The 27,483-nt window shown below is 38.9% G+C and overlaps 1 protein-coding gene and 1 long non-coding RNA gene across 2 annotated transcripts in view; one reads left to right on the plus strand and one right to left on the minus strand.

The window, feature by feature from the left end:
* Positions 1-13,968, plus strand: part of LOC126253388 (uncharacterized) — a 57,286-nt gene extending 43,318 nt beyond the window's left edge. The window contains exon 3 of the long non-coding RNA XR_007545950.1: positions 13,772-13,968. This is a non-coding gene — a long non-coding RNA (uncharacterized LOC126253388). The remainder of the gene's footprint in view (positions 1-13,771) is intronic.
* Positions 1-27,483, minus strand: part of LOC126253386 (neprilysin-4-like) — a 163,266-nt gene that overhangs the window by 15,704 nt on the left and 120,079 nt on the right. The window contains exons 12-15 of the mRNA XM_049954680.1: positions 25,561-25,737; positions 14,773-14,873; positions 14,592-14,650; positions 14,210-14,261 (exon numbers count right to left, since the gene is read on the minus strand). Coding sequence (XP_049810637.1) covers positions 14,210-14,261; positions 14,592-14,650; positions 14,773-14,873; positions 25,561-25,737 — 389 coding nt within the window. The remainder of the gene's footprint in view (positions 1-14,209; positions 14,262-14,591; positions 14,651-14,772; positions 14,874-25,560; positions 25,738-27,483) is intronic.

Here is a 27,483-nt window from a genome sequence, read left to right on the forward strand (position 1 = left end):
TCTAACATCATTTGAAGCCCTTACAGAAATAGTTGCATTTTTATAAAAACAAAAGTTTTTTTCATTTCAAAAGTACCTGTCTGTATATCATCAGTATGTTGTAAAAGAACTGCTATGTCACGAACAATGGAAGTAAATGAAAGTTGGCAACCACTGGTAAACAGACTATAGAAACTGAACACATACCCAGCAACAACTTAGACCTAATTTCTGTTTTGTGGCACATCCCCAGCTGTTCTTAATGGAACAGGCAGATGTGTCAGGGCAGCTGACACTATTGCACATACAACAGCTTACTTACTCACAATCCCTCGTCATAACAAAACTACTCATATGCAAGTGCAGCTGCAGGTAACAGCAAGTAGCAGATTAAAAGTGGCTCTGGGAGATTTTCCAGTAAACAAAACCATATTTTGAAAACTGAGCTTCCATTGTGACTTCTGCCAGTTTCTACATCTACATCTACATTTATACTCTGCAAGCCACCCAACGGTGTGTGGTGGAGGGCACTTTATGTGCCACTGTCATTACCTCCCTTTCCTGTTCCAGTCGCGTATGGTTCGCGGGAAGAACGACTGTCTGAAAGCCTCCATGCTCGCTCTAATCTTTCTAATTTTACATTCGTGATCTCCTCGGGAGGTATAAGTAGGGGGAAGCAATATATTCGATACCTCATCCAGAAACGCACCCTCTCGAAACCTGGCGAGCAAGCTACACCGCGATGCAGAGCGCCTCTCTTGCAGAGTCTGCCACTTGACTTTGTTAAACATTTCCGTAACGCTATCACGGTTACCAAATAACCCTGTGACGAAACGCGCCGCTCTTCTTTGGATCTTCTCTATCTCCTCCATCAACCCGATCTGGTACGGATCCCACACTGATGAGCAATACTCAAGTATAGGTCAAACGAGTGTTTTGTAAGCCACCTCCTTTGTTGATGGACTACATTTTCTAAGGACTCTCCCAATGAATCTCAACCTGGTACCCGCCTTACCAACAATTAATTTTATATGATCATTCCACTTCAAATCGTTCTGCACGCATACTCCCAGATATTTTACAGAAGTAACTGCTACCAGTGTTTGTTCTGCTATCATATAATCATACAATAAAGGATCCTTCTTTCTATGTATTCGCAATACATTACATTTGTCTATGTTAAGGGTCAGTTGCCACTCCCTGCACCAAGTGCCTATCCACTGCAGATCTTCCTGCATTTCGCTGCAATTTTCTAATGCTGCAACTTCTCTGTATACTACAGCATCATCCACGAAAAGCCGCATGGAACTTCCGACACTATCTACTAGGTCATTTATATATATTGCGAAAAGCAATGGTCCCATAACACTCCCCTGTGGCACGCCAGAGGTTACTTTAACATCTGTAGACGTCTCTCCATTGATAACAACATGCTGTGTTCTGTTTGCTAAAAACTCTTCAATCCAGCCACACAGCTGGTCTGATATTCCGTAGGCTCTTACTTTGTTTATCAGGCGACAGTGCGGAACTGTATCGAACGTCTTCCGGAAGTCAAGAAAAATAGCATCTACCTGGGAGCCTGTATCTAATATTTTCTGGGTCTCATGAACAAATAAAGCGAGTTGGGTCTCACACGATTGCTGTTTCTGGAATCCATGTTGATTCATACATAGTAGATTCTGGGTTTCCAAAAACGACATGATACTCAAGCAAAAAACATGTTCTAAAATTCTACAACAGATCGACTTCAGAGATATAGGTCTATAGTTTTGTGCATCTGCTCGACGACCTTTCTTGAAGACTGGGACTACCTGTGCTCTTTTCCAATCATTTGGAACCTTCCATTCCTCTAGATACTTGCGGTACACGGCTGTTAGAAGGGGGGCAAGTTCTTTCACGTACTCTGTGTAGAATCAAATTGGTATCCCATCAGGTCCAGCGGACTTTCCTCTGTTGAGTGATTTCAGTTGCTTTTCTATTCCTTGGACACTTATTTTGATGTCAGCCATTTTTTTGTTTATGCGAGGATTTAGAGAAGGAACTGCAGTGCGGTCTTCCTCTGTGAAACAGCTTTGGAAAAAGGTGTTTAGTATTTCAGCTTTACGCGTGTCATCCTCTGTTTCAATGCCATCATCATCCCGGAGTGTCTGGATATGCTGTTTCGAGCCACTTACTGTTCATGGTAGTGAGCCATGTGGGCTTTAAATGCACAAACCATTCACAAGGTGAAGTAGAGAGTCTCATTTTAATCTTTGCGGGAAAAATGAAGAAATCCTTGAGAAAGATACAGGTTCTCTGAAAAGACCCCATACCATCCTGACTATGTATCATTGGGAAAATAAATAATTGCTTTGCCAGTATCCTTGCTTTGAATCCAATAAAAAGTATTGTTGTCAGTATTGTATGCAGGGATTTAGATCAATGTTTGTCAATAAATTATCTGATTGTGACACAGAACAGTGAGTTGACACCTGCCATGTGTTATTGGCAAAATTTCTAAATACTGTGATTCACTCAAGAGTGTTTCACATCTCCAGCCCCCTTGAAATGGGCACCATGTAGCCCAGACTTTACAGAGCTAGACATCTCATTATGTGGAAAAATTAAGTCTCATGTAGTTCAACATCAGTACAACATTAATGAATAAAGTGCAATTAATGAAGAATTCCTAAGAAGTGTTGAGGAATTCTTTCAAAGCATAGTTTCTGGGTTGATCAACAAGATGTCAAGGAGGATGTGGAGATGCATAGAACTCTGTGTATGGTGTAATGATGAACATACAGATCCACTGGATACATAGTTTTTATATACAAGTATTCCAATACACACTATTTTGACCTAGGGGTATGCTGACTTCTCAGACATGCTGTATATCCCACAAAAAGGTATTTCATATTAAACATATTGCAGGTGGAAGGGGTCACAAGATAACTGTACTGGTTTCATACTAGATGGTTCAAAAATGGTTCAATTGGCTCTGAGCACTATGGGACTTAACTTCTGAGGTCATCAGTCCCCTAGAACTTAGAACTACTTAAACCTAACTAACCTAAGGACATCACACACATCCATGCCCGAGGCAGGATTCGAACCTGCGATCGTAGCGGTCGCATGGTTCCAGACTGTAGCCCCTAGAACCGCTCGGCCACTCCAGCCGGCTACTAGATGGTGCTGCAATGGATGGGAATGGGGGCAACTAAATTTTTAGCTCCCTGCCACCACTGGATAAGCAGCAGCCAGCAGTAAGTCACACTCTTAGCTCACTTGTTTCATAGTTTAATTCTTAATTTCTTTGCCTGTTTTTGGGAACTTGCATAGTTTAATTCACAAATTTCAGGCATATTATAGTATTTGAGACTTGTAATCGCGTTTTAGTACCCATATAGTGTAAATCACGTAGTTGTCAGTCAGCTGTTTGTTTTGAACGGCTTTTGAGATAAAAGAGAGCAAAAAAATTGTTAGGGATGGATAGGAACTGCGCCTGTTGTGTACAGATTCAGGGGGAATTGGGCACCATCTGTAAACAGCTAGAAGCTGTGTTGGCCGTGGTTCACAGTGTCCAGGCTGTTGCCCTGGGCTGCGGTGATATTTGGACACCCGAGGCAAGTGCTTTGGCGCCTCTGGAACCTGTAGCATTGCCTGGGATCTATGATGCCACCGCACCCACAGATTCAGACGTCCCTTCCAGTCGACACTTGCCTGATGGCGATTGGTGAAACATGGCGGGGTCGCAAATCCCTGGGCGGAAGGCGAAAGTTGGTGATGGCCGCAAGGCTGTACCTTTAAGCCTCCGTACCAGATTTGAGGTCCTGCCCACTGATGAAAGTACTTCTGAGCCAGCAAGGACTACCTCGCCTGTTGCAGCAGTGGCCGGTCTTCGTAAGAGGTCCGGACAAGTGCAGAGGGTGGGATTGCTTGTCACTGGGAGCTCCAATGTTAGGTGGGTGATGAAAACCCTTAGGGATATGGCAGCTAGGGATGGGAAGAAAGCCAATGTTCACTCTGTATACATACCAGGGGGAGTCATCCAAGATGTGGAAATGGTCCTTCCAGATCCCATGAAGGATACAGGCTGCAGCCAACTGCAGGTGGTGGCATGTTGGCACTAATGATGCGCATCACTATGGATCGGAAGAGATTCTCTCTTATTTCCAGTGGCTATCTGAGCTGGTGAAGACTGCTAGTCTTGTTAGCAAGATGAAGGCAGAGCTCACCATCTGCAGCATCATTGACAAGACCGATTGCAGACCTTTGGTACAGAGCCGAGTGGAGGGTCTGAATCAGAGGCTCACACGGTTCTGCGACTATGTAGGCTGCAGATTCCTCGACTTGCACCATAGGGTGGTGGGGTTCCGGGTTCCACTAAATAGGTCAGGTGTCCACTACACACAGGAGGCGGCTACAGGGGTAGCAGGGGATGTGCGGCGTGGACTGGGTGGTTTTTTAGGTTAGACAGTCTTGGAAAAGATCAAAAAGGGCTCCAGTCTCAAAGGGTGCAGGGCAAAGAAACAATGAGAATCAACCAAGCAACAGTCGGTATTGTAGTTGTAAATTGTTATAGCTATGTTGGAAAAGTACCAGAGCTTCAAGCACTGATAGAAACCACTGAAGCTGAAATCATTATAGGAGCAGAAAGCTGGCTAAAGCCGGAGATAAATTCTGCCGAAATTTTTACAGAGGTGCAAACCATGTTCAGAAAGGATAGATTAAATAAAGCAGGTTGAGGTGTGTTTGTGTCTGTTGGTAGTAGTTTATCTTGTAGTGAAGTTGAAATAGGTAGTTCCTGCAAATTACTATGGGTAGAGGTTATACTCAACAGCCGTACCAAAATAATAATTGGCTCCTTCTACCGACCCCCCAACTCAGGTGATATAATAGCTGAACGCTTCAAAGAAAACTTGAATCTCATTACAAATAAGTACCCCACCCATACAGTTATAATTGGTGGAGACGTCAATCTACCCTCAATTTGTTGGCGAAAATACATGTTCAAAGCCGGTGGTAGACAGAAAACATCTTCCAAAATTGTACTAAATGTCTTATCTGAGAATTACTTTGAACAATTAGTTTATGAGCCCACACAAATTGTAAATGGTTGCGAAAACACTCTTGACCTCTTAGCCACAAATAATCCAGATCTAATAGAGAGCATCATGATGGGTACAGGGATTAGTGAACACAAGGTCATTGTAGCAAGGCTCAAAATCATAACAACCAAAACCACTAAAAATAAATGCAAAGTATATCTATTTAAAACAGCAGATAAAAATTCACTTGATGCCTTCCTAAGAGAGAGTCTCCATTCCTTCCAAGCTAATTATGTAAGTGTAGACCATATATGGCTCAAATTCGAAGATACAGTATCGACAGCAATAGATAGTTTCATACTACATAAGTTACTAAGAGATGGGAATGATCCACCATGGTACACAAAACATGACAGAACACTGTTGCAGAAGCAATGAAAAAAGCATGCCAATTGTCTCAAAATATGGTAGGAAACCCAAAGAGATTCTGGTCGAACGTAAAGTACACTACTGGCAAAAAACAGTCAATTCTGTCACTGCGCGATAGCGATGGAAATGTTACCAATGATGGTGCCACTTAAGTGGTGTTGCTAAATACAGTTTTCCATAATTCCTTCATGAAAGAAGATGAAGTAAATATTCCAGAATTTCTAAACCAGAACAGCTGTTGGAAATAGAAGTAACCCATTGAATTACAGACCCATATCACTGACCTCAATTTGCAGTAGGATTTTGGAGCATATACTGTACTCAAACATTATGAATCACCTTGAAGAAAATGACCTACTGATACATCAAATTGCGGGCATATGGAGTATCATCTCAGTTGTGTGACTGCATTTGGATTTCCTCTCAGAGAGGTCACAGTTTGCAGCGATAGACGGTAAATCATCGAGTAGAACAGAAGTGATATCTGGTGTTCCGCAAGGTAGTGTCATAGGCCCTCTGCTGTTCCTGATTTACATAAATGATCTAGTTGATAATCTGAGCAGCCCTCGTAGATTGTTTGTAAATTACGCTGTAATTTACTGTCTAGTAAAATCATCAGACGATCAATTCTAATTACAAAATGATCTATAGAGAATTTCTGTATGGTGCAAAAAGTGGCAATTAGCACTAAACAAAGAAAAGTGCGAGGTCATCCACATGGGTACTAAAAGAAATCTGATAAATTTTAGGTATACGATAAATCGCACAAATCTAAGGGCTGTCAATTCGACTAAATGCCTAGGAATTACAATTACGAGCAATTTAAATTGGAAAGACCACATAGATAATGTTGTGGGGAAGGCAAAACAAAGACTGCACTTTGTTGGCACAACACTTAGAAGATGCGACAAACCCACTAAAGAGACAGCCTACATTACACTTGTCCGTCCTCTGCTGGAATATTGCTGCGCGTTATCAGATTCTTATTAGGCAGGATTGACAGAGGACATCGAGAAAGTGCAAAGAAGGGCAGCTCGTTTCGTGTTATCACGCAATAGGGGTGAGAGTGTCACTGATATGATATGCGAGTCGGGGTGGCAATCACTGAAACAAAAGTGGTTTGCTTCACAGCAAGATCTATTTACGAAATTTCAATCACCAACTTTCTCTTCCAAATGCGAAAATATTTTGTTGACACCCACCTATGCAGGGAGAAATGATCATCATAATAAAAAAGAGAAATCAGAGGTCGAACGGAAAGATTTAGGTGTTCCTTTTTCCAACACGCCATTTGAGAGTGGAATGGTAGAGAACTAGTATGAAAATGGTTTGATGAACCCTCTGCCAGGCACTTAAGTGTGAATTGCAGAGTAGCCATGTAGATGCAGATGTAGATGAACCACATTTTAATTGCTTATTGTGATTCTACACAAAAAAGAACTTTCATGGAACTATAATTTTTTAAAAGTGGAGACCATCAGAATTTTCTTTACTAGATGGTTGCACAAACAGACTTGGCACATAATGTGGCTTTGATAATGGCTACTAGTTTTTGACTGTATAAGCTTTTGTCCACACACTACAGCATTTGACAACAACCTTATTAAGAACTTCCACAAAAAGATTGTTATCTGTTTGCAGCAAAATGATTGTAACTTTGTATGTCTTTGAAACACTTAGTGTGCATACAAAACCACACATGGTTAAAAACTGTAGGCCTTTAGCAACATTATGTTATGTGAAGTGTCTGTCATGAAATATCCTTGTGGCACACATTGGATAAAAGTAATGCTGCGCATGTGCACTTTTGAACAAGTACAGTTCTATAAAAGTTTATGAACTTATTTTTCATGTAGGCTCAACATACAAAATTAAAATGGAGCATTTTGTTTTTCTTATTGTCTTTTCAAATATCACAGGGTAATGAAAAGAAGTGTCAGTCTAAAGTAAAATTATAATATCCAGTCAAAAGCGGCCAATTTAAAAAATACGAAGTTAACTTCTAAGATGAAGCTAATACGGTTACTTTGTGAACCTCTTTGCCGTCAACTAGATTTATGTTACACATTTCTGCTATAGAATCTGTATTTATCAGGATTTTCTTCCAGAAAGATTGAAGTGGGACACCCCAATGACTTGGCAGATGAATCAATAATTGTAAATAGCAGGTACCCCTGAGTGTTCGTGTATTCACATATTGTGCTCCATAAATGCCATAATAAAGGAGAATGCTATGTATAGAGTGCAGACACAGGTTGCATATTATTTGAATTATTTTGACCAGTTTCACTCATCAGATGTGAGCATCCTTAGATATTCATTCTCCCTGTGGCAACACTTTGTGCTGATGATTTCAAATCATAATGTAGTGGCACCAGGGCAGTGAATATTTTAGGATGTTCATGTCTAATGAGTGAACCAAGTGAAAATAAATTAAATAATACACAAGATACAAAGGAATTAAAAGACATTTGCTGCCAGTCAGCACTGATTTATATCAATAGGGCAAGTTGAAAATTTATACCGGAGCAGGATTCAAATCTGTGTCTCCTGCTTATTATGCAGATGCACAGACCACTACACCATCTGGACACAGTGGCCATCACAACTGCACGGATTACCATAGCACACCTCCCATTAGACCCAAATTCTCAGTACCACACATATCTGATGTAGTGCCCCTGCTCATCAGCCTCACTACTTGCAGTATCTTGCCGGTTCCTGCAAGAGTTAAACCATGATGTGCATCTGCACTGAAGGGATCATCAGCCATCATCTCCATAATTATATATGTGGTTGTATGTTCATTTAGACATGTAAAAAACAGCTTAAAATCTTACAGGAATCAGCAAGATGCCACGGGTAATGAGGGTAATGAGCAGGGGAACTACATCAGTAGTGTGTGATATAAGCTGAGAATTTGGATCTTATAGGAGGCGTGCTATTGTAGTCAATGAAGCTGTGGTGACTACTGTGTCCGGATGGCTTACTGGTCAGCACATCTGCCTAGTAAGCAGGAGATCCAGGTTCGAATCCCAGTCCAGCACAAATTTTCAAGTTGCCCCATTGGTATAAATCAGTGCCCACTGGCAGCTTTAAGTCCTTTGTGTCTTGATCTATAGTGGCTGTACAATTAAAATGATGTCTGTTCTTTCAGAGTTGTCTGAAAGAAAATATTATTAATTTGCACTGCAAATTCAAAGCTGCTCAATCTGTTATCTACGTACTCAATGTGTGCCTGGCAGAGCAAATTTTTATTCAAATTTAATCTTGGGAATTCAAATGGGTCAGTTTCTTCTGTATCTTGCACACACACACACACACACACACACACACACACACATATATATATATATATATATATATATATATATATATATATATATAACAGAGGGAAACATTCCACGTGGAAAAAATATATCTAAAAAGAAAGATGATGAGACTTACCAAACAAAAGCGCTGGCAGGTCGATAGACACACAAACAAACACAAATATACACACAAAATTCAAGCTTTCGCAACAAACTGTTGCCTGATCAGGAAAGAGGGAAGGAGAGGGAAAGACGAAATTTCCCTCTCCTTCCCTCTTTCCTGATGAGGCAACAGTTTGTTGCGAAAGCTTGAATTTTGTGTGTATATTTGTGTTTGTTTGTGTGTCTATCGACCTGCCAGCGCTTTTGTTTGGTAAGTCTCATCATCTTTCTTTTTATATATATATATATATATATATATATATATATATATATATATATATATATATATATATGGTCAGCATGTGGCCATATTTACAAATTAATTTGCTTATTTATTTTATTTATTTATTTGTCCATATAAATGTCTTTTTAGTACATATATTGTACACAGGATATTGGACAGAAAACCTTTTTATCTATTGGTTTATCAAACATACATTATTTACAGAATGAGATTTTCACTCTGCGCTGATATGAAACTTCCTGGCAGATTAAAACTGTGTGCCCGACCGAGACTCGAACTCGGGACCTTTGCACACAGTTTTAATCTGCCAGGAAGTTTCATACATTATTTAAATTTTGATGACAACTTGGATCTATGCAGTTAATAATTACAATTCTTTTTTTTAAATATTGCATATTTTTAACTTATTTCTACAATTAAAGACACAAATTACATTTTTTCTTGCATGAGATACCATGATATTGAAAAGTAGCTGTTTTTCAGAAGGTAAGCTGTCACAGACTTTTTTAAGCTCTGTAGTTCAGGAGGAGATTTTATATGTCTTGGTAATCTGTTGTATAGTTTAGTTCCTGCACGACATACACTTTTTTGGCATAGTGTGGTCTTACAATGATTAACATGTATGTCACTGTCTAACCTGGTACTGTAATTGTAAACACTTGTTTTGAGGAAAAAGGTTTTCTTTTCTCAGTATACTTTTTTCCAAATGCATGACTATTTCCAGTATATAAATTCAGGGAAGGGATAAGATCTTTAGAGCTTTAAAGAAAGGTTTGCATGGTTTTCTGCTGCTCACTTGTTTCATTATTCTTATAATTGCCTTTTTTTTCCTGAAAACTGTTATGGCCAGGTGTACATTTCCCCAGGAAATGATACCATACTTCAGTACTGAATGTACACAAGCAACGTATACAGTCCTAACCGTTTCTGCACTAGTACTGTTACAAAGAATTCTTACTACATGGCTCATTTTTTCTAGTTTTTAATTTAGGGGTGTGATATGAGTGCTCCATTTAAGCTTTTTCTGGATATGAATCCCAAGAAATTTAGTTTCATTGAAAGCACTAATGATTTGGTTATCTATACCTATTAGGGTTGTGCTGCATTTTTATTTTGATCTGTGTGGAAATTCAGGAGTACCGTTTTTTGGGGATTAACTATTAACCTGTTTCTGGTAAACCATTCAACACTTTTTTTGTAACATCTTTTGCAGATGCAGTGAGATTTTCTTCTTTATTTCCTTCAATCAATAGACTAGTGTCATCTGCAAACAGTACAGGTTCAGAATCCCTAACTTGTGATGGGAAATCATTAATGTATACCAAAAACAGAAGGGGACCTAAAATAGAGCCCTGTGGAACACCATGACTTAGTCCACATGGTTCTGAAAGAAGTACCTGAAGTTCATTTCCTTCCATGAACATAATTTCAGTTACCTGAGAACGATATTCCAAATATGATTTAATGCACTGATTTAGTACACCTCTTACACCATACCATTCAAGCTTCCTTGGAGCACAGAATGATTAATCACACGAAAAGCTTTTGTTGGATCCAGGAATAAACCTGAGATATTTCTGTGGTTGTCCATTGCATTTAAGACATAGTTTATCAGGTTGAAAGTGGCTGTTTCAGTTGATCGTTGTGGTCTGAAGCCATGTTGACATTCATAAATAATATTATTCTTGTTGAAGAATGTAGTTAGTTGTGAAAGGAACACTTTTTCAGTAATTTTCAGAAGCCTTGACAGTAAAGACACAGGCCTATAGTTACCCATACATTGCTAATCACCTTTTTTATATAGGGGTATTACTTTTGCCATTTTCAGTTGCTGTGGGAAGACTTCACATGATAAGGGAGAATTGCATATGTCTAATACAGGAGAGAGTATTTGTCTTGCTGTTATTTTCATAATATAATCTGGAATATCATCAATACCAGTTGAATAATTGCTCATCAGTGAGTTAATGGTATTTAGGAACTCTGTCGGGCCGATTGGACTGAGGAACATAGATATATTATTTATTTCAGCAGATGAAAGTTCTTTCCAGTCGTATTAGGTGGATTTCCAAATTTTTCCTTCACTAATTTTCCAGCAACAGTTGCATAAAATGAATTGAAGCTGTTTGCAACTGCCCTAGGGTCAGTAAAATTCTTGCCATCAAGCGATATCACAATATTTTCGTGAGTTTTCTTCCCCGTAAGATCCTGCAGAACTTTCCACATGGACTTAGTTTTATTGGATGACATCATAATATATTTGTCATTTTCCTTAATTTTTGCCTCTTTTATAACATGTTTAAAAACTAGCTTGTAGTTTTTGAAATAACTAAGACATTCTGGACTGCTGTCAGTTTTTGACTGCAGAAAAAGTTCCCGCTTCCTTTTACAAGATACTCTAACGCCAGATATAATCCAGTTTTTGAATCTATCTGTGCTTCTGGAAATTACTTTCCTTCATGGAAAAGCTATGTCAAAGTTATACTTGAAAATGTTCAAAAAATTTTCCATCTTTCATTGGTAATAGAGGTATCATATACTTGTCTCCAAGATTGTTCACTGATTAGGTACTGGAAGTAATCAAATATTTTTCTGACTATAGATCCTTTTATGGATAATATTTTGTACACTGGATGAAATGTGATTTACAGGTATGGTTAGTAATTGCAAAAGGTGGTCACTATAGCCGGTATCAAAGTTTTCGGATGTACACTTGTCCATGTTCATACATACCTGATCAAGGAAAGTGACACTAGTTTTTGTTATTTGTGTTGGAGAGCTAACAGTAAGACAAAGATTTAGGCTTTTATAATATTTAAGAACTTTTCCCTGTGAAGGCTATGGCTCAGAAAGTCAATGTTAAAATCTCCGCACAGTACCACTGTTTTCCCAGTTGTCTTGAGTTTGCCTAAAGCAAGATCCAGTTTTTTGAGAAAAAAAACACTTATGTTGCTAACAAGAGATCTATACATACATAACAGTTTCTTCAGACATAAACTCAACAGCTGAGATTTCAAAGTCTCTTTAACAACCTAGTTTGCAAACGGAGGCTATACTCTTACAATCTACATTATGTTTTACATATACACAAGTTCCCACACATTTTGATTCCATTCTACAAAAGCAGTTCGCAAAGTTAAAATGCAATAATTTTAAGGATTGAAAATACTCATTTTGTAACCAATGCTCACAAAACATGAAATTAAAACATCTTTCCATTCGCTATTGAGGAGTATATTTATTTCATCAACTTTGTTTGTTAATGACTGCACATTCTGGTGTACAATCTTCAGTGTGTATTTGCAATTTCATTCTGCATCACATTTTTTTGTGATACAGTCTACTTCTCTAAAAAAAATGTCTTTCTCCCATTTTATAAGCCATCGCACCTTTCTTTATGACCCATTTGTCCAAGGTACTTTGGACTGTTTTATACTATGCCTGTTGTGACTCAAATTTGCTAAATGACAGATTTCCTCAACCAAAAAATGTTTTCCACTGTGATTTAAATTCATGGCCATGGCTGGTATGCATGGACCTGCCTAACATGCTTACATTTATTAAATTAACATACAGAAATTTTTTGCATGCTTCATATATCTCTTTATTTACTCTTCCTATTAATTTATTTACACGTGAACAAGGAGGTAGGTCACATCTGTGTGGCTGATTTACAACAGCGACATTTGTGTTGCGTAATTTGCGTAGCACACTTTCAAGAACAGCGATGAGTTCACTACCTTTATCTCTGTCAATATCATTTGCACCTGCACAAATTATGACACAGTCTTTTGATTCAAGGTTTCCACACAATTTCAGCACTGTTTTTGTCACTTCTGCAATGCCTGCTCCTGGTTTGACAAAGGTGTGGACACTTGAGTTAGTTTTTGTATCTGCCACCTTTTCCTCTATCTGATGTCCATGATAATTGGCAAAATCAAGACTTCACATTCTTTCTTGCACGCTTGAGGCCTCTCAACTGATTCTTTAATCACATTACTTTGTTTATGATGTGACACATGCAAAAAATTTACAGTGCACAGTTGTTGTTGTTTGTAATTATTTTCTGGACTCATATATTTCTGAGTGACGTTGTTTGCAGAATCATGTTTGTCATTATAGCTACGTAAATGTGATGTAAAATCTCCATCATTATGATTTATTGTAAAAATAATCTATGGAACTTGAAACTAACATGTGAGTCTTCAGTATGCTTAGATTCAATCAGTTTGCTGAAATGAAGTTGCTAAGTAACTGAGGAGCAATAATTCATAGCTACTGAGGAGACAATGATTCAGCAATTCTTCTGCATCCTGTCTTCATCTAACACAGAATTATTGTATGCAAGCAGAACTGACAGGGAACTCATATTTAATGTTAAATCATTCTTATAAAACAGAAATTGAATGAACTTGTATGGAGCCTTGTGGGCCAGACATCCTGAGATATTCTTTTCCAGTAAGAATAATAATTTACCAAATGTTAGGTAATGATAACTCTTTTTAAAGTAGAAGTAATTTCCTGAAGTAGTAGATCACCACTAGTCATGTTAGTTGTTAGTATAATATACAGAAGTAGCCTGCAGTGGCATTTTACATCACTGGAGGCTCTCCTTTAAGGTGGGATTAAGGAGCATGACATGTGAATGAATGAATGAATAAATTTCAGTAGAATTCTCCTCAAAGAATTTAAAATGCCAGATTCCTAAAATTCAGAAGATCTTTTAAGACCACTCCAAACAAAGATGTGCCACAGCATTCCAAAGACGCCTTAAAAGAAGACAGGTGTGTAATAGAAGATGAGACTAATGTGTGCAAAACTGCATTGATATTGTAGCAATTACAGAAAACTTTAAAGACTCTCAAGGACTTTCAGGACATTATGTGTACATAACACATTGCAAGTACTATGAGCTATTACACAGCAATGTTCCGGTTACCTTTTTATTATTGGCCATTATGAAGTGCCTTGATTCTATTTGTAAAATTCTGCAAAAGAACTGAAATATTACATTCAAAGCTCTCATAAGGAATACATTTCATTAACTATTTACTTACTCAATTCTGCCTTTGCTGAAAAATGGTTGCTGTAGTATTCCTGCGGGAAAAACTAGAAGAAAAAAATTGAAATCTCACATCAATTATTTGTTGTAAATAGTGCAGCTGCAACACAAAAATTTTACAAAAACAACACTATTTACCATAGAGTTTCTAATAAAGCTATTTTACTGGATAGATAATAATTTATCCATCCAATTAAATAATTTTGTCAATAATTGATTGTTTTCATTGTTATAGTAAAGCTATTTGATATTCAAATGTCACTTCATTGCAATGCAAAGAACAAAATTTACGTTCATAAACACAAAAAGCATGTGGCCATGGAATAAGTGTTACATTTGAAACTGCTATTATCAAAATGGATTTTACAATTACTTACTGATAGAATTTGTTTGCGGGTTGTAATAAGCATTTACAACATCAGGGCTTGTGTGCCACCTGTTATACAAAAAGATGACATTTATCAGAAAAGTTTGTTTCATGATAATAGGCATGATATCCAGGTAATATCTTCATGCATGTAAATCCAACAAATTAATATGCAGTTTAAGTTTACATACTCTGTCCGATCTGTTGGTTTCCTCAATTTCGACATAATACGCCGCACCATGATTGTCTTACACCTAACAACATTCAGAAGGTGGTGTGGCCCAATTTCAACCTGAAACCAAACACCTCATCCATTTAAATACACGTGTATTACTTGATTTTAATATTTAAGTTCATACAAAATAACAAAAATGTACACTAAGCTGTAAAATGCCTTAAACATCTAAATTCACTTTCAGGTGTAAAATTAAAATGATCCTTGTTTGAATCCCATTCCACCTTACTCTTATTCTTGACTTTAGTTTAATTTTGTTGACGGGCAGCTCCAAACCTTATAAGTTAACTTACCCCCACCCTCACCTGTGTGCAGAAGACATATAACATCATCAACAACAAAAATGTCCATTATGGTAAAATAAATGAACATATCTTGATGATCTTGAAACATCATCAAATCATGCATGGGTGAAGAAAAACAAGAAATTGTGATTTGGTCAAAGCAAGAACTTTCAAAATATCTTATACCCTGTGACAACCTATTTAGAAAACTGCAAAAATGGTGTGACCTGACAGAACTATGAATATTCTTCAGCTACATGTGTACTGCACTCCAAAGGGATTGCACACAGAAAATTTCACAAATAAGAGCTCACATGAAGATGTAAAGCAGTAACTCTTCTCCCATGCAGCAGTTGTGAATAGAGTGGAAGAAATCTGAATGTACCCTCTGCCAACACTTCCCAGTGGTCTGTAAAATACTGATATAAATGTAAAATGTCAGGAAAAAGTGAGATCTCCAACATATAGTAAATTCTGTTGTAAGTCATCTCCATAAATGATACAAAATAATTTTTGAAAACTCACTAACTGTGGAAGTAAAATCTCACATTATACTGACATCACTGATAATAATCAATCAAGTGTAGCTAAAGAAACAAAAAGGCTCCAAGATGCATAAAAAATTATTTAAAATGAAGCAAACATGTTGTTATGCCAAAAGAAAACTGACTACAGAACATATTTTGAGAATCCAAAAAAACTCCATAAAAGAACAACCATTAATTAGTGCCTACTATGCATGTTTTCAGGTACATTTGAAAAATGGTCCCATATTCTGGAAAAATTCTCCAGTGGCTTAAAGGATTTTCAGGTATCAAAAGAGAGCACCATGAAACAACTGAGTAAGTCATTACAAAAATAATAAAAATATAAACAAAAGCCATGTCTAACTTTTTTGCAAACAGTAACCTAAGTCAAATATCTAATGTTATGTGGCAAATTGTAGTGCATGTGAACAAACAAACAAAATAGCATAAATCCAAGAGTGACCAGTAATACATCTCATTTCCTATACCACACAATATGAAGTAGTAACTGTAAAAAAAAAGAAAGAAAGAAAGAAATTGATTAATTATTTTGTGTAAAGAAAACTTATGTTAAAGTGACACGTTCCACATCAATACGAAATGTCGTATTCATGATCTATGGAACAAGGATTAATGTATGTATGTATGTATGTACACTACTGGCCATTAAAATTGCTACACCACAAAGATGACGTGCTGCAGACGTGAAATTTAACTGACAGGAAGAAGATGCTGTGATATGCAAATGATTAGCTTTTCAGAGCATTCACACAAGGTTGGTGCCGGTGGCGACACCTACAACTTGCTGACATGAGGAAAGTTTCCAACCAATTTCTCATACACAAACAGCACTTGACCGGTGAAGTCTGGTGAAACGTTGTTGTGATGCCTCGTGTAAGGAGGAGACATGCGTACCATCACGTTTCCGACTTTGATAAAGGTTGGATTGTAGCCTATCGCGATTGCGGTTTATCGTATCGCAACATTGCTGCTCGCATTGGTCGAGATCCAATGACTGTTAGCAGAATATAGAATCGGTGGGTTCAGGAGGGTAATACGGAATGCTGTGCTGGATCGCAACGGCCTCGTATCATTAGCAGTCATTAGCATGGCTGAATGGATCGTGTAGCCACACGTCTCGACCCCTGAGTGAACAGATGGGGACGTTTGCAAGACAACAACCATCTGCATGAACAGTTCAACAATGTTTGCAGCAGCATGGACTATCAGCTCGGAGACCATGGTTGCGATTACCCTTGACACTGCATCACAGACAGGAGTGCCTGCGAAGGTGTACTCAACGACAAACCTGGGTGCACGAATGGCAAAACGTCATTTTTTTGGATGAATCCAGGCTCTGTTTACAGCATCATGATGGTCGCATCCATGTTTGGCGACATCACGGTGAACGCACATTGAAAGCGTGTTTTCGTCATCGCCATACTGGCGTATCACCCAGCGTGATGATATGGGGTGCCATTGGTTACACATCTCGGTAACCTCTTGTTCGCATTGACGGCACTTTGAACAGTGGATGTTACATTTCAGATGTGTTAGGACCCGTGGCTCTACCCTTCATTAGATCCCTGCAAAACCCTACATTTCAGCAGGATAATGCACGACCGCATGTTGTAGGTCCTGTACGGGCTTTTCTGGATACAGGAAATGTTCGACTGCTGCCCTGGTCAGCAGATTCTCCAGATCTCTCACCAATTGAAAACGTCTGGTCAATGGTGGCCGAGCAACTGGCTCGACACAATACGCCAGTCACTACTCTTGAATTGTGGTATCGTGTTGAAGCTGCATGGGCAGCTGTACCTGTACACACCATCCAAGCTCTGTTTGACTCAATGCCCAGGTGTATCAAGGCTGTCATTATGGCCAGAGATGGTTGTTCTGGGTACTGATTTCTCAGGATCTATGTACCCAAATTGCGTGAAAATGTAATCACATGTCAGTTCTAGTATAATATATTTGTCCAATGAATACCCGTTTATCATCTGCATTTCTTCTTGGTGTAGCAATTTTAATGGCCAGTAGTGTATGTATAACTAATATCAAGTATTCTATGCTGATATGACAGGCAACAAATTGTCAGTAAGCATGAATTGACATGAGCTGAGAGATTGTTTTAGTGTTGTCTTCAGTACAAAGACTCGTTTGGTACATCTCTCCATGCTTGTATCATCATAAATAAAAAAATCATGAGCAAGCCTCTTCATCTTTGCATGGCTACAGGAACCTACGTCCATTTGAATCTACTTACTGTAGTCAAGACTTGACCTCCCTCTGCAATTCTTATCCCCCAAACACTTCCTCTCATTACCAAACTGGCAATCCCTTGAAGTGTCTCAATGTATCAAATCAATCTATCTCTTCTTTTAGTCAAGCTGTGTCATAAATTTTCTATTCAGCACCTCCTCATTAGTTTTCAATCTGCCCATCTAATTTTCAGTATTCTTCTATAGCATCACAGTTCAGAAACCTCAACCCGCTTCTTGTGCGAACTGCTTAACATCCACATTTCACTGCCATGCAATGCTACACTCCCTGCAAATACCCTCAGAAAAGATTTCTTAACACTTAAGTCTCTATTCAATGTTAACAAATCTATCTTCTTCAGAAATGATTTTCTTGCTATTGTCAGTCCACATTTTTTATTCTCTCTTCTTCAGTCACTGTCAGTTATTTTACTTCCCAAGTAGCAAAACACATAAACTATTATTAGTCTGGAAGTCTTGTGCATCCTGCCACAACACTTCACTAATTCCAAAGAAATCTAACTTCAGTCTATTGACATTTGTTTTAAGTTCTCTAACCTACTTTTCCAATTGAAGAATCTAACATTACAGACTCTGACCCATAAAATAGTAGTTCTGTTTCTCCAGATGACAACATCCTCCTGGCTAGTCCTTGCTTGAAGATTCAAACTGGGGACTATTTTACCTCCAGAATATTTTACCCAAGAGGATTCCTTCATCATTAGGCCATACACCACATATACCCCAATAAGGTGGTTGTACTCACAGTATGGTTATCTGTACCATACAGATATGGAACCCACCTCACCAAGGTGAGGTGGGTTCTAGTAATACTCAATATTTTGTCATAGAAAACATGTTGCAATTCATCTGTCATGGCCCTTGTGTTTATGCAACCAACTGTGTGGCTAGGACTTCAAAATCAGTGCCTCAAATGTTTGCAGGACAGAAAGTTTTCTAAAACATAAGCATAGTTAACACTAACCATCTCCAATAAAATTATACAGTTGCTATTAGTTCCTGACCTGATCCTTTCTTCCTAAATTCACATTCCAACTCTTTAACATTTGTATTAGGTTTTCTTTTTTATACACATCATTTTCTGTTGTTATCATTGTATATTTTTTGTTCAAACAATGGAAAATCCAGGATGGAATGTAACAATTTTATGAAAAGAAAAGTTGGTACTCACCATATAGCTGAGATGCTGAGCACAGATAGGCACAACAAAAAGCCTGCCAAAAATAAAGCTACACACACACACACACACACACACACACACAAACAAACAGAACTCACATGTCTTCCACCACCTCACCAAGTCCCACCATATGGCCACAGAGGAGCATTCCCCTCATAAACCAGTACCATCCAGGACTGGAGCAACTGAATTACATTCTCACCAGGGTTTCGACTACCTCTTGCCATGCCCTGAAATGAGAAATGCCCTGCCCACTATCCTTCCCACCCCTCCCAAAATGGTATTCTGCTGTCCACCAAACCTACACAATATACTTGTACATCCCTACACAACCCCTTCTCCCGACCCCATACCTCATGGCTCATACCCCTGTAACAGACCTAGACCCAAGACCTGTCTCTTACATCATCCCACCACCACTTACTCCAGTCCAGTCACAAACATCACCTATCCCACCAAAGGCAGGGCTACCTGTGAAACCAGTCATGTGATCTACAAGCTCAGCTGCAACCACTGTGCTACATTCTATGTGGGCATGACAACCAACAAACTGTCTGTCTGCATGAATGGCCACCAACAAACTGTGGTCAAGAAACAAGTGGACCACCCTGTTGCTGAGCATGCTGCCAAAAAATGACATCCTTCATTTCAGTGACTGCTACACAGCCTGTGCCGTATGGATACTTCCCACCAATACCAGCTTTTCTGAATTTCTCAAGTGGGAACCTGCCCTGTAATACATCCTAATGTTCCTGTAACCCTCCTAACCTCAACCTTTATTAGTCACTGTCCTCACCCATCCAGCTCAAATGGTTCAAATGGCTCTAAGCACTATGGGAACTAACATCTGAGGTCATCAGTCCCCTAGACTTAGAACTACTTAAACCTAACTAACCTAAGGACATCACACAAATCCATGCCCAAGGCAGGATTCAAACCTGTGACCGTAACAGCAGTGCGGTTCTCGACTGAAGTGCCTAGAACTGCTCGGCCACAGTGGCTGGCCCCCATCCAGCTCCTTCCTCCCACCCCTCCCCACCTGCTCCCTGTCTCTCCCCTGCCCTCCATCTAACTTGCACCATTTCACTGTCTGCCACCCCTACCCTACATCCCTCCCCCTATCTGCGTGCTTCTTACCCCTACCCCTACCCAGTCACCACTGCCGCTGCTCGCAGTGTGGTTTCAGTTGCCTGAGACTGCAGAGTGTGTGTGTGTGTGTGTGTGTGTGTGTGTGTGTGTGTGTGTGTGTGTGTGTGTGTGTGTGTCGCCTATTTTTGCCAAAGGCCTTACAGGCCAAAAGCTTTATTTGTGACAGTCTATCTACATTTTTTGTTCTTTTTCTACATTTTGTCTCTTACTGCCAATTTTTGACAATCTATGCTTCTATTAAACAATGGAAACTCCAGGCAGGAATGTCAACAATGTAGGAAAAGACAGGTTGCTACTTATCATAAAGAAGTTACAGAGAAGCACAATTAAAAGACACTTACATGAAGCTTTTGGCCACAGCTTTCATTAGCAAAAGAGAAACACACCATTCATACAAACAAGAAAGCACATCTCATGCACACATGACTGCCAACTCCAGCAGCTTTGGCCAAAATGCAACTATCACATGGGCTCAAATGGTTCAAATGGCTCTGAGCACTATGGGACTTAACATATCACATGGGATGGAAGCAACAATCTGCAGGGGGCAGAGAAGGGGAAGAGGTAGTAGTGTATGGGTGGTGGAAGAGAGGGATGCTGTTTAGCAGAGTGAGCAGGAACTAGAATGCCGACAGGCACAGTGTCACGAGGTTGTGGGCCAGGGAAGGTGGGGAATAGAGGAGCATAGAAAAGAAGAGGAGCAGGGAAAGATGGCAAGTGCATTGGTAGAGGGTGGCAAACAAAGAGGGTGGGAGACAAGAATGGGGAGCAGGTGATAGGACGAAGGGGAAGGGACTGTTGGATGGAGGGTGTAGGGGCAGTATGTTACCATAGGTTGATGCTGGGGTAATTATGGAAATGGAGAATCTGTTGTAAGAATGACTCCCATCTGTGCAGTTCAGAAAAGTTGATGGTGGAGGAGAGGATTTGGATGGCTCGGGTAGTGAAGCAGCTATTGAAATCAAGCATGTTATGTTTAGCTGCATGTTATACCTCAGGATGGTCCACTTTGCTCTTGGCCACAGTTTGGTGGTAGCCATTCATCCTGGTAGATAGCTGGTTGGTACTCATGCCAATACAGAAAGCTGTGCAATGATTTCAACAGAGCTGGTAAATGACATGGCTGCTTTCACAGGTGGCCCAGCCCTTGCTGTGATCTGAGATACATCCTAATAGGGGCTGGGCCACCTGTGAAAGAGGCATGCCATTTACAAGTTCTGCTGCAATCATAGCACAGTTTCTTATATTGGTATGACCACCAATCAGCTGCCCACTAAGATGAACGGCCACCCTCAAACTGTGGCCAAGAGCAAAGCAGACCACCCTGTGGCACAACATGCTGCTGAACACAACATGCTTGATTTCAATGGCTGATTCGCTCCTCTCTCCCATCAGCTTTCCTGAACTGTGCAGATGGGAGTTATCCGTACAACACATTCTCCATTCCCATAATGATCCTGGATTCAATTTAAGGTAACATACTGTCTCCACACCCTCCACCCAACAGTTTTCACACCCTCTATTCTATCATCTTCTCCCCATTCTCGTCTCCCACCCTCTTCGTTTGCCATCCTGTGTCAATGCACCCGCCCATCTTTCCCTATTTCTCTCCTTTTTTGCTACTTTTTTCCCCCACCTCCCTGCCCCACAACCTCCTGACACTGTGCCTGTTGGCATTCTAGTCCCTGCACACTCTACCAGACAGCATTCCTCTCTCCCCCACCCATACACTACTGTCTCTTCCCCTTCCCCACCCTCTCTAGATTGTTGCTTCCATCCCATGTGATAGTTGCATTTTGGCTCAGGCTGCTGGAGTTGGGAGTCATGCATGCATAAGATGTGCTTGCTTGTGTGTATGAAGGATGTGTGTTTCTGTTTTGCTGATGAAGGCTGTGATCAAATGTTTTGTGTAAGTGCCTTTTAATTATGCCTGTCTGCAACTTAACATGTCTTCTTTACGGTAAGTAGCAATCTATAATTTCCTACATTCATGATATGCTTTTATTAGGTTGGTGCATAAGTTCATAGCGTTTCTGTTTTGCGTTTTGATATTCCAGTTGCTACAGATTTATTTATTGATTGTAATTTTTTATTTGTAGATCATGTTGCTATTTGAATTTACATACTGTCATTTTGCATTTGGGGATAGTGAGTCAATCTGTGTATGGGGAAAATGGAGTGCCAAATGGAGAAATCAGAACAATTCCAAAATATTCTTCTGTTTAAGTTCAATAAAGCATCGACAGCAATGGAGGCACCCAGAGACATTTGCTCCCTGTGTGAGGATAATGCCATTGGGCAGAGCACAGCAAGAAAATTGTGTTCTTGTTTAAGGAGGATTGTTTTGACATTAGCGACTCTCCACATTCAGGAAGACCTATAGGGTTTGATGAAGATCACTTGAATGCATTAACTGATAATGATCCATTTCAGTGTACTCAAGAACTGGTGGATCTGATGAACTGTGATCATTCCATCATTGTACACTGTTTGCATACAATGGGGTGGTTAAAAATCAGATTTATGGACACCACATTCTCTAAGCCAAAATCACAAAAAATAAGCAGATGACCACATTTGCATCTCTGCAAGCTTGTCATCAGATGGTTTGTGAACAACACCGGTCATTCCTATCCTGCATTCCTGCATCATTACTGGTGACAAGAAATGGTATCTTTATGCTATTATAAGGGAAAGAAAGGAACAGTTGAGCCAAAACAAAGCAGCAACTCCCCGTACAAAGACTTTTGTTCATTCACAAAAGATAATGTCATGCAACTGGTGGAACAGTGATGGTGTGATTGCTTCCCCGATGTGCAGCCATCGCTGCTGACATTTATTGTCAACAACTGAAATGTCTTGCAGATGCAATCCAAGAAGAACAACAACCAGGAAAACAGTGTGAAGTGATTTGATTGATTTGATTTTATTTCATGATCCACAGGTTCAACTGTGTTGGGTTCACAAGGAAGTGGAACGAGTCAGTTTTTTACAAATACAATATGATAATCTTATAGCATATACAGACATTTGGGTACATAATTATATAAAAATTTATACAGTAAATTCTTTGAGCAGCAATACAGAAAAAAGTGGGTACATATTTTCTTAGAATCATTAAAGCACTACAGAAAAACAGATACAGAGCACACACAGACAGAGCTCAAGTTAAATAACATTTTAGTGGTTTTATGTCAACTTGTATTATATAATATCAAAATTTTACAATTTATTTATTTAAAAATTCATCTAGACTGTAAAAAGCTTTTTGTAGCAGAAATATTTTTAGTGCTTTCTTAAACTTACTCTTGTTATGAATCTCTGTCTTTATTTCAGGAGGAAGAGCATTGAAGAGTTTTTTTCCAGTGTAGTGGACACCCTTTTGCGCCAAGTTCCAATTTCTATGCTCGCTGTGTATATCATTCTCCCTCTGTGTGTTGTGTTCATGATAATTACTGTTTGGTTGAAATATCTCTATATTTTTACAGACAAAACACATGATAGAAAAAATATATTGGTAATGCTACTCCACGATAATATCTGCCCCCATTCTGCTAGAGTGACAAAAAATGCTATACAGGAGTTGGATTGGGAAGTCATTCTGCAACCCGCCTTATTCACCTGATGTTGCACCCCCACGTTCTAAACTTTTCTCCTATATATTGAAAAAGCTTCAAGGAACTTTCTTTCTGAATGAAAATGTGCTCCAAACATGGCTTGACATGTTCTTTGCCTCAAAACCACATGATTTCTACAAGCATGGAACTGATAAGTTACCCCAGCATAGGCAGACTGCTGCAAATGGTGAAGGACACTATATTATTGATGACTAAAGTGTCTGTTACGTGTATCTGTTGAACTTATTAAACTTATGGAAAAACACTACAAATTTATGCACCAACTCACTACTTTTTAGTCTGTGTTTATCTTATCTCTAGCTCGTTGACCTTATTCTACCTCTCAGGCTTTCACATCTCAGCTGTTCCTGGTATTTTTTCTTAATATCTCTTTCACACCGTCCTGTTATTTACTCACCAACAGTTGGGTTAATTCCTCAATTTCCAAGTGAGGTAGCACAGTGATAAGACAGTGGAGTAGCACTCAGCAGGTCTAGGATTCAAACCCTCATCCAGCCATCCATATTTAGATTTTATGTGCTTTCCTTAAATCACTTAAGGCAAATTCTGAGATGGTTCATTTTAAAAGGGAGAAGAGCAACTTCCTTTACCACATTTCTACATATCTGAGCTAGTGCTCCATCTCTAATGATATTGTCATTTAAAGGACATTTAACAGAAATTTATTTATTTATTTTTGCCTTGAGGATCAAAAACCTAGCCATTTGCGACACTTTTCATCAGTTTGTCTCACTTCCATTACACAGTAAGTAGAAGTATGTCTGTTTTTACGAGAGTATGGTCTCATTGTAACAACCATTCTGTTCACAATAATATCAGAAGGATAGGTTGCTATTCACCATGTAGAGGTGGTGTTGTGTCACAGACACAATTAAAAACAATGCTAGATATATTCAGCTATCAGACTAAGTCCTTCATCAGACACATAAGAAACACAAATATTCACAGAAGCACCACTCATGGTCACTGTTATCTCTGGGCACTAAGGCTCGACTGCATGTGTTTTTTCTATGTCTGATGAAGGACTTAGTCCGATTGCTGAATACATCTGATACTCCTTTTCATTGTGCCTTTCTGTGACTTAACACCTCCATCTTGTGGTAATTAGCGATCTATCCTATCCATAGTGTTGTTATAACCATCCTAGATTTTCCAGTGTTTCATTCTGTTTACAATTATTCCACACTGTGTGTTACTGTAGAGGAACATCTTAGAACAACTGGAACATGACTGACAAATGTGCACATTTAAAAAACTATGATTAAATTCTACAGATTAAAATGGTTTCTTGTTCTTCAGTCTCTGTTCATATAGAACTCTGAGTGACTTTCCCTCAGATTCTTCATCTGTACATATTTTTTGCCTACCTCATCCTCCTGACAAAATATCTTCAGTATATCAAAAATTTCAGATTTTAACAATATTTTTTTTTCCATGTGGCATCTCACAGCCTTGCTCTATTTGTTTCCTTTTTTAGCTGCAGTAATTAAGACTTAATCTTATTTTAAATTTCTTTCAGAGTAACATTTACAAAAAAAAAAAAAAAAAAAAAAAAAAAAACTTTACAATAGGTACTTTATACTTTATTATTGGATTTCTTTTGTTTTTTGAAGTATAAAGGAATTTTATTAATATTATTTAATGTTGTAAATTCAAATGCTTGTTACTGAATATTCTTACTAACTTCTGTGTAGAAATGTTCCAGTGCTGTCTTGTTTGAAAACCAGTCCGGGTAACCAATAAGCTCTGTCATGGCATCTGCTTTCTCACTTGCTACCTTCCGTGTCTGTTTATCCATCCAGTCTACTTCACGCACTTGCAGCTTAAATGCCTCACGAATATTTGTAACCATCTCCAAAGCCTGGTTTTGCAAAAATTACAGTTATTTTTCCTTCTGGGGCAGGCTCTCAGTCAGAGTAAAATTAAAAATGTATCATGAATAATAACACAAATCCAAAACCAATCATTTGCAATTAAGTAAATGTGCCTCCTTCTGAGGCAGCCTTTCAATCAGAGTAAAATTAAAAATGTATCATGTATAATAACACAAATCCAAAAGCAATCATTTGCAATTCAGTAAAGGTGTTTCAACTTCATATAATACTCAATATGTGCTTTGAGTGACACTCCTACTGCTCATCCAGTGACATTTAGTTACATCAAATGCAATTTTTACCTGAGAGTATTAGTTTTGTAGAAAATACTTATTGGATTTTCATCAGAGGTTATTAGAAACATATATAAATTTACAAAGATACCTTTAGTGACAACATATAGTCTACAAATGGCTCTAAGCACTATAGGACTTAACATCTGAGGTCATCAGTCCCCTAGACTTAGAATTACTTAAATCTAACTAACCTAAGGACATCACACATATCCAAGCCCGAGGCTGGATTCAAACATGCGACCGTAGCAGCTGTGCGGTTCCGGACTGAAGTGCCTAGAACCGCTCAGTCACATCGGCCGGCTATAGTCTACAGGAAAAGCTGTCATTTCATGTATCAGCTGATGAGTGATGTATCAGACGAGTGAATATTGTGTGTGTGTGTGTGTGTGTGTGTGTGTGTGTGTGTGTTGAAAGTTATGCAGTTGCTGGTTTTGAATCATTTATTTTGCAGTACAGAAGACATGTCAAGATTTGCAATGAACCCTTACCTGTAAGAGCAACAAAGAACTTTTACATTATTTTTTATACATTACTGGAATACTCACTATAATTTTCACATGTTCAACCTGCAAAAATCTCATCCACGAATTCTTAAATAAAATAATAGCTTCTTTTTCACTACAAAGATAAAGAGCAATCTTTTCACTAAAACGAGCTCAATGTTGAATATATTCCTGTCATTTAGTTTATTGCAGTTTTATATCTCATGTGTGCTGATATTTGGCCACAGAGTTTTAAATGGCACTGAGACGTGTAACATCAAAATCTACTCTCAATTGAAATAAAGCTATTTCTGATATTCTTCTGATACAGTATTATATTACACCAATTAAATAGGTGATTGTAGATGATTTGGTGTTTATGTTTTAAACTTTATGTAATACTTTTTAATGTGCAATCATGAGAAAACCCGATTTTAGTACATATATATGTTTTAGGTTAATAACAGCAAACTTTCTACTGAACAACACAAACAGTTTAATTTGACACCATATGCATTGTTGTAGGCTTTTAAAACCTGGAGAATACTCAGAAAGAGTTCCTCAGCTATACCACACCAGGACACTGTTGCTAGTCAGAGAGTTTCCTCTCTATGGCAGTTGCCATCATTGGCAGAGTCCCCACAGAGCCGCTGCCCCTCTCACAACCTACTCAACCCCCTACCATGCCCCCCCCCCCTCCCCTCTGGGTCTGCGGGCATTAGAGGAAGAGATAGCTGGGGAGTGCCGCTGTTGTAATCATCTTCAGTCCTGTGCGCATGACCACCTGCGCCATTGCAGGGTGCAGTTCGGACATTTCTTGTTGAACATGGGGGAAGGGTGTGATGATGTCCATCCCACTCTGTACCATTTTGATGGTATATGTTGAGATGAGGTGGAGGTCGGCCATAATGAGAATGAGTGATGGTGACTGTTGACATTACGGGGCTAGAGTGTG

Source organism: Schistocerca nitens, chromosome 4, assembly GCF_023898315.1.
Source record: "Schistocerca nitens isolate TAMUIC-IGC-003100 chromosome 4, iqSchNite1.1, whole genome shotgun sequence".
Classification (NCBI taxonomy): domain Eukaryota; kingdom Metazoa; phylum Arthropoda; class Insecta; order Orthoptera; family Acrididae; genus Schistocerca; species Schistocerca nitens.